Source organism: Egretta garzetta, unplaced genomic scaffold (assembly GCF_000687185.1).
Source record: "Egretta garzetta isolate BGI_Z169 unplaced genomic scaffold, ASM68718v1 scaffold287, whole genome shotgun sequence".
NCBI lineage: Eukaryota > Metazoa > Chordata > Aves > Pelecaniformes > Ardeidae > Egretta > Egretta garzetta.
This window is the reverse complement of record NW_009260435.1, coordinates 173016-181095: the sequence shown is the minus strand read 5'-3', so window position 1 is coordinate 181095 and position 8080 is coordinate 173016. Positions and strand designations below refer to the sequence as shown.

At 52.6% G+C, this 8080-nt stretch overlaps 1 protein-coding gene across 1 annotated transcript in view; it reads right to left on the bottom strand.

The window, feature by feature from the left end:
• Positions 1-739: 739 nt before the first annotated feature.
• LOC104130682 (mucosa-associated lymphoid tissue lymphoma translocation protein 1) overlaps positions 740-8080 on the bottom strand; it is a 39654-nt gene continuing 32313 nt past the window's right edge. The window contains exons 13-14 of the mRNA XM_035899483.1: positions 4015-4137; positions 740-2484 (exon numbers count right to left, since the gene is read on the bottom strand). Coding sequence (XP_035755376.1) covers positions 2122-2484; positions 4015-4137 — 486 coding nt within the window. The 3' untranslated portion in view covers positions 740-2121. The remainder of the gene's footprint in view (positions 2485-4014; positions 4138-8080) is intronic.

Below are 8080 nucleotides of genomic sequence, written 5' to 3'. Positions count from 1 at the left end.
GCAGTTACCTAAAAAAAAGAAAGAGCCCTTGCACATAAGAGCCTAGAAGCAGAGTTCAAAGCACAGAAAGCAGCAGGCCAATATTAAGTCACACCCTGGCAATTAGAGGGAAAACCAAAGGCGGTCAACTCAGAGCCCTGGGAAGCTGCCCACGCTCAAAAATGCTGATAGTGTTTTATTAGAAAAAATAGAGAGCTTCGCTTGGAGTGAGATTACCATTCACATGGGGTGACGACTGGCATGATTAGATGCGCCGGAACCGTATTTTGCCCCAACGGGACAGGAGGGTGTGCATAAGCCTCACGGAGGTAACGAGACTCCCAGCCCCTCCCAAACGCCTGCACAGCCATCCCCACGGACTGGCCCCAAGTTTCTGCTGGTGCTGAGCTGATGTTTGGTTCTCCCTTCAGTTAGTTTATTATTTTCTGGTTTAGCTTCTCTATCAGTCCATCTTATTTAAACTACACCCTGTAAATTGTTTTCTTTTGAGTTTTAAATTTTTTTGCTAGGAGACTTCCTAGACTTCAGCCAGATGGGGCCTCTCTTCTTTCCCTTGGCTCTACTCCCTCCGAGGAGACTAAAAGCTGTCTCTGTTCCCTTTGGACAGGTTTCCAGCACTTGTAGGATGGTTTATCTGGAAGGAGCATTTCATGTTCTTCCATGCAGCAATAGACACTGTACACAGAGGTGGCAAATACCTTCACCGTGGAAGGAGAACCAAACCTAGAAAACACTCTCTTCCATCTCTCTTCTAGACCAAGACAGAAGACAGAGCTTGGGCACTCTCCCTGCCCCCACCCCACCATCCTTGACCTCTCAAGAAGTCTTTGATCTCCGAGTTCTATCTTTCACAGGACCACAACAGCCAGAAGGGCCCTCTGGCTGTCTCTGGTCCAGCGACCCAGCAGCTTGGATCAGCACTTTCTCCAGTCCAGAGTAAACTGTCTCCAAGGATGGAGATCCCACACCTCACTGGGGTCACTGGCCCCTGTTGAACTATTTGGCCCTTGCTGAGCAAACACCTGGAGCTGTGCTGAAACCTTTATCAAACAAATATTAGAGAAGCAGGCAGAGGGGGGACTGTGCCCACTCAGGTTGTCCTCTGGGGCCCGCTCACCTGTGGCTCTCTCTGGAGAGCTGGTTCTCCATGAAAGGTAGTGCTTGAGGTTGCCCACAGTGAATGCACAGAGACAGGCACTTAGGAATAAAATATGCACTAAGAATGACTTTTTTGAGGTTCCTCCTCCTCCATCTTCATCTTTTCCATCCCCACATGTAGGAAATTCTGCATACGAGAGGAACTCGGGACTGCACAGGACTCAACACACTTCACCATCATGCTAGAAGGTGCATATGGCAGTGTACCTGCCTGGTGGCTACTACCGATGGAAAACCAGCCTTCTTTGTAAAGACACACTTGACAGAACATCTGACCTTCCTTTTCCTGGAAAGCAACTGTCTTGCCCCAGGTATAAATACACTCTTTAGAAATATATAAATGCATAACTTAAAACCTGCTTTGACAATGTGACACAGGAAGGGCTCACAAGGAGAGAAAAGCACATTGCAACCCCCGGGGAGAGCTTATACATTCACAGAGTTTTATCTGGGCCCCTTGTTCAAGCCTTGTGTCCCTTCCACAAGTTCTGGTGAGAGTCAGCAGTTGTAGCTTGGTTTTGAGACCACGCTGCTGCTGTAGCACAGGTCTGTAGTGTTTATGGGTTTCTTAACACCTTTAATGCTGCAATGTTTGCTGTCAGGCAAAGCTGAACTCGCAGAAAATATCGGCCGATGCCCTTGACTTTAAGCAATGTTGGGTTTTGCCTGGAAATGTTGTGACTTGTCGAGTGGCCCTGTCCTCTGCCAGACATGACAATGACTCCTTGCTGATCCGACTGCTCCCGTGGGACCCAGGTTATTTCCAGCGGGCTTCAGGGCCCACACGCCACCAGGCACAGATGGGAGAAGCCCTTCCGAAAGAGCAGCCTTGGCCTCATTTAGACAGGGTGATCGCCAAGGCTGGAAAGCAGCTGACGGATCCTGATGTATTTAGCACTTAAGTAACTGTTGCCTCTATTACAAACAGCAGTTCCCAAGGCTAGGCAGGCCAGCCTGCAGGGGTCAGGGGTAGTCCTGCCCTGGGACAGCCCGGACCAGCGCCGAGCAGAGCTCACTCAGGTCACTCTCGTCATTCTCCTGCGGCTCACTGCTGGAGTTGGAGGGGTTGCTCCTGGGCAAGCTGTGGCCAGACCCCGTCCTCAGAGACACTTGCCCCTGTGGGTCCATGCTCAGTGCCGATGCATCCCGGAGGCACACGCTGCCCGCACAGGCAGGAGTTCTCTGGTAGTTTGGCTGGGAGTAATTCCTCTGGCTAAAAAACTGCCCCAGCAGAGATTTCTGGAGGGTTGTTTGCAGGCTTTCACAAGTCCTCTGCTTTGTGCTCAGCTGGGTGTAATGCAAATCCAGCTGCAGGACCACGTCTGTCTGGAAGGGAAGAGCAAAGGACACAGAGTGAACTGGAGGCTTAAGACTTGCAGCAGAGCTTCTTCACTGTTGCCACTGTCAACAAAAGTGACAGACTCATCTGGCTGTTCTGCAGCCTCACAGCCCCATGCTGTGGCATGATGGAGCAACGCCACTGCCAGAGAAAATGAGCTGTTACATCAGCTCAGGATTTATGTGGGCCTGAGCCACAGTCACCGGGCTTCAGAACTTCTCCTGCAATCAGGCGACCTCACTTGAGACCTCAGCAGCCTGGTCAGGGCACTGTCCCCAAGAGCGTCAACCCCAGGATACTGGCAGAGGGAAGCAGGATGGGAGAGGGGGTGCACCCAGGCAAGCTGCCCCCATGCGAGGAATAGCACCACATCCGTCCTGGCCATGGCACAGGACTGCTGCACATGTGGGAGGAAGCATGCATGGGGAAGGATAGGAACCACTTAAATAAAACACACACTGCATAGTAAAAGCCAACAGTTTTAAACAGCAGCAGTCCACAGGGACCCATTCACCGTCTAGCACTATTTTAGATTTTTAGAAAAGATGGTGAAGAAATCAGAAAACAACCATATTTGTGGCAGTTAAATCCCTGGACATGAGCCCCTAGCACAGGGCTGTGCCTAAGATGCCTGGCTGTACAAAGCAGGGAGGTGTATAATGGAGCAAGACGAAGATTTTGGCAGGCAGTGCAGGGTCCAGGTCTCACGTCTGCACTTAAAAGCAATGCTGAACACTTGGGAAGGGTTCAGAAAAGAGCTCCAGGAACAATCAATGACTGAAAGATGCCATATGCCAAGGCATGTCAGGCATTCAGCAAATGGAGTTCATTGTAGGCAGATCCAGGCAGCAGCTCAGGAGCAACGCTCAGCGTGAGCCTGTGTGGAGCAGAGCAGATAAGCAGCTGGCAAGATCCACTGGCTGGGTGTTAGAGGGGAAAGAAAATCCCATGAGAAACAAGGAGCACTCTGCTATTTGGGGAGCAAGAACCCCTAGCAAGACAAGCTAGGGGACTAGCAATTCTGCCTCTCTCACGGACTTTAAATAGATTGAGAGTCTTTTGAAGTGTGCCAAAGAGGCACAGCTTGGATGGGGCTTGGTACTGTCACCCTGATGGCAGAGGATAAACCCTCCCGCCACTCGAGATCCTGGCCAGCCCGTGAGCCCCACTCTCAGGCAAGCACACAGCCTAGTGAGACATCCTTCGTCTGAAATGTTTGGGCTTGTCTGATCCCCCCTAGGCTGACACAGGCAAAGAACAGCTTCCCTGGCCTGACAGCGTGGGAGGACAGGGTGAACCAAGAGAAAGAGGGTTGCTGTTGTGCCTTGAAGATCAACAAGCTCCTCTAGCATTGGTCTGGATGTTACACTGGCACAGGCATCCCAGGCGTCATTCGCATGGACACACAAGACACATGGTCAGAGGGGCACATCCAGCTCGAGCGAGGGGGAATGGGGAGCTCCAGGTACATGAGGCTGCAGGGGGATCGTGGAGATTTGCACCCGGCAGCGCTTTACCTGAATTTTCTGTAATCCACAAAGCTGGAAGATGCAGTCCAGCTCCTCCCGCTTGTACACAGAGGCGAGCAGAGACTCCACTTGGTCCAGATGGCTCTCTTTCAGGACAGCCACATCATCCATCTGGGTCAGGAAAACAAGGGGAAACGCAAGGAAATTTCAGCATCAGCCTGGGCAAGGAGGCACAACTGTCCATCAAACGTGCACACAGCAACGCCCGGGGCTGGCCTGGGCCCTTGACACTTTGGCTGGTGGAAATGCTGCGTGCCCTAACAGAAGTACTACAGTGTGCAAGCAATGGGAGTACAGAGATTTTTACACACGTGCCTTGTGTATAGCAATGGGAAGACCCAGCTAAACATCCCCTGCGGGCGGCTACCAGGAAAACTGTGGTCTAATGGGATTTCCAGCAGTGTACAACCACCTGTAGCGCGAGCAGTGTGTTGAGGAGGGAGCAAGTTTTCCAAGGGCAGAGCTGGAGTTGTGCCCCCCACCATCTACAGAACTGTCAATTCTTGCTAAGCTACTCAAACTTATCCAAAATGGCTCTGTCTCTATGAGATCCTCTCCAGTAACAGTCTTATCCTGGAGCTGCAAACAGCACAAGAACAGAGAAGGGAAGAGGTGCCCTAGGAAATAGCATCTCGCTTTGGATTTGAGCCCTCTAGGATGGGTGACAGCCCACAGTCCACCAGCCCCTACCATGCTCCGGCAGCTACCACGGCCCGATCCTGCTGACCGGCCTTGGCCAATAATAGAATGTGCCAGCCTGGCTTTGGCCATGGGAGCTGAGCTGCCTGGGTGGGCTCACAGCAGCCACACACAAAGCCAGTGGCACATAGGGAGGGTCTGACCCTCTCAAAAACTGTCTCACCGTTAGCAGGAGAAGTTGAACTGGGTGATAAAGGGGGCTGTTAGGACATTGCAGGGAGGTAGAGGTTAGAGAAGCCCTGGGAGCTCTTGCTAGCCTTTACAGACCCTCCCCCAAATGCTGCCCACAAACAGCCAAAGCAATTTGTTTCTGGCCAGGAGAATATTGGGGACAGAAGCTAAAATGTTGGATCCCAAATGCTGGCTGCGATCTGCAGGCATCAAGGTCACCCCTGCTTGCAAGGCTGACGGAACAGGAGTAAACGCCATGGCTCATCCTGTAGGTCCACTGGAGGCAGGCTGAAGAAATACCATTTATGTCTGTACAAAGCAAAGCCAAACCCCATCTCCGCACTTGGCAACTCATTACAGGAAAGACAAACTGGAGGGAGCTTAGGAAAGATGAGGGCAGTGAATGGAGCTAGCAGAAGGGGAGATGGGTGTGCCAACAAGGGGAGGGCACGGCTCACAGTGGGATGGAGCAGATCTCCGGCTCAGGAAGCCTCATCCCGGTTCCTTTCACCAGCCTGAACCGTGCCTGAACCAGGAGACAGGCTGCAAGGCAGACCGCCTTCTGCAGAGGAACACTGCCCTCTCCTGCTCTCTCCTTCCCTGGATCACTGCCTCAGGTCCCATGCCCACACTGCTATGCCCAGCAGCCAGGCTAAGCTAAAGCTGGGGACCAAAAAGGGAGACACAAAGCAGATCAGCCTGGATGCCACTAACACAGCGCAGGAGGCTGCAAAAAGGAGCGGAGTGGCCCTGCTGTGTCCAGCCAGCCCCATCCTCCAGCAGGTACTCAAGGAAGGACAGGATGCATGTGCCACCAGCCGTGACCAGGGTAAGCCTACCCTGCCAGCCTCCTGCGATGGGAAAATCAGTGGCTTCCTGAGTCAAAAGTGGTGCCTGTGCTTTCAGCAGCCTTTGTGGATTCTTATGAATGTGTCAAAGTTATTCTGAACCCTGCTAGACTTGTAATACCCATGGCATCCTAATCACTAGGAGGAAAAGGGTCCACAGCCAGAAGTCCTTCTCATAGTCACCCCACCCCTCTCATCCCCATATCTGATGATGCCGTAGTGCTCTCCTCCAACCTTCTCCGTAGCCGCCTCTTTGCTGTTTCTGCACGTGTCTTTTTGACTTCTGCAGTCCTGCCCCTCTACTCTGCCCTGGTGAGACCCCACCTGGAGTACTGTGTCCAGTTCTGGGCTCCCTGGTTCAAAAAAGAAGAGGAACTCCTAGAGAGAGCCCGGAGGAGGGCAACTAGGAAGATGAGGGAACTGGAGCATCTCCCCTATGAGGAAAGGCTGAGGGAGCTGGGCTTGTTTAGCCTGGAGAAGAGAAGGCTGAGAGGGGATCTCATCAACACATACAAATATCTTAAGGGTGGATGTCACGAGGACAGAGCCAGACTCTTCTCAGTGGTGCCCAGCACCAGGACAAGGGGCAATGGGCACAAACTGAAGCAGAAGAGGTTCCAGTGGAACGTGAGGAAGAACTTCTTGACTTTGAGGGTGACCTAGCCCTGGACCAGGCTGCCCAGGGGGGCTGTGGAGTCTCCTTCTCTGGAGATATTCAAAGCCCGCCTGGACGATGTCCTGTGCACCCTGCTCTGGGTGAGCCTGCTTGAGCAGGTGATCTCCAGAGGGCCCTTCCAACCCTTGCCATTCTGTGTCTGTGCCTTCCCCTGGTGCATCCCCACACCCTGCGACCTCTCTGAGAGTGAGCGCGGCTCCTTCAGTGATTCAAAAGCCTGTGGGAGCTGGGGTTGGGCCACATTCCCTTCTGTCTCCTTGCAGGCACGGATGTTCTCTGGATCAGATGACCTCTGAGTGCCTGCTTTTGCAGTTGCATTAGCAGCCTTTGCACACACTGTCAGTCTTCAGCAACTAATGGTCACAGCTGGGTTTGTGCTAGCGGGACAGGGATGCCTGGATCTGTGCTATCGTGCTGGCCTCTTCTCCCAAATGTCTACTGCTCTGTAATTCTGAGCCTCTTGAAGTTGGGCCACCCTTTTCTTTTAGCCTAAGAAATATCCGGTGTACTACAGACATGCTAGCACAAATAGAACAACATTCCATCACGAGTTAAACCACAGCTCATGAAAAGCTGAGCAGCATCAGGGCGAGAGCGGGTGGCCTCACTGTGGATGGGGCAGATGAATTGCAATTCATCCGGACGGAGGATGTGCTGTCACGTCAGCAGACACCGCTAGAGGCCAGTGTGTGCTAGCACCACTGTGGAGCAGGAAATGGATGGGGATCCTACTGCCCTGCCTCTAGAGGGCTCCCTTCTTGGTTCCCCCAATCCCTCTTGAACCAGCTCCAGATGCAGGAGCAAGCAGCTGGGTCCCCATTTCCCCACAATCACTGATGTGGGGTGGATGCACACAAACACATGCAGACACGTGCATGCACGCACACACACACACGCACATGCACGCGTGCGATTTTCACACGTGGCTCACAAGGGGAAACGATGCTCCGGCTTGGTAACGGGCAGGATCAGGCTCCAAACCTCCTGCTGGGCACACCGCTCTGCATCAGTGACCACAACGTACTTAGGGGCAGCGTCCCTCCATGAGCAAACAGTCATGCTACGCTTCAGCAAAAGGACTACAGAAAATGAGGAAGATGGTTAGCAAAAAGGAGCAGCAAATTAAATCCTTAGAGGGGGCGTGGAGACCACCAGAAAAGACCACGCTGGGCATGTGTTCTGTTAGGAGCAGTGTGAGAAAGGGTGCAAGGAAGCTGGTACGGCTCAACTGGGAACCGGTACAGGAGGATATATTGTTGCTTTAAGATATATTAGCACAGCAGGCTAAGGCGGCATAATTCAAAAAGCCAGATCTGCTTCCAAACAGAGCAAACAGAAGGGCTCTTCATCTCAATTGGATTAAATGCGATAATTTAATCAGGCAGGCCAGAAATCGGTCTGAGGAGTAACTGGTTAGAGGCATCAAAACCGGCACCAAATCTATTTTGCAAGGCATTAGGAGCACGCAAGCAGGCTGCGGGGGCAGCGACATGTGGAAGGAGCACTCAGAGAGGTGTTTGCAGAGAGGATTATTTGCACCAGAAGTAGCAAAGAAGGGGATCCTTTTCCATGTGGGTTCAGCCTTTCCCAGCCCTTGGGACCCCTCGGGCTTGCCATAACCCTCTTCCCTCCTCTGCCCCAAGGAAAGGGCCAGCAGGAA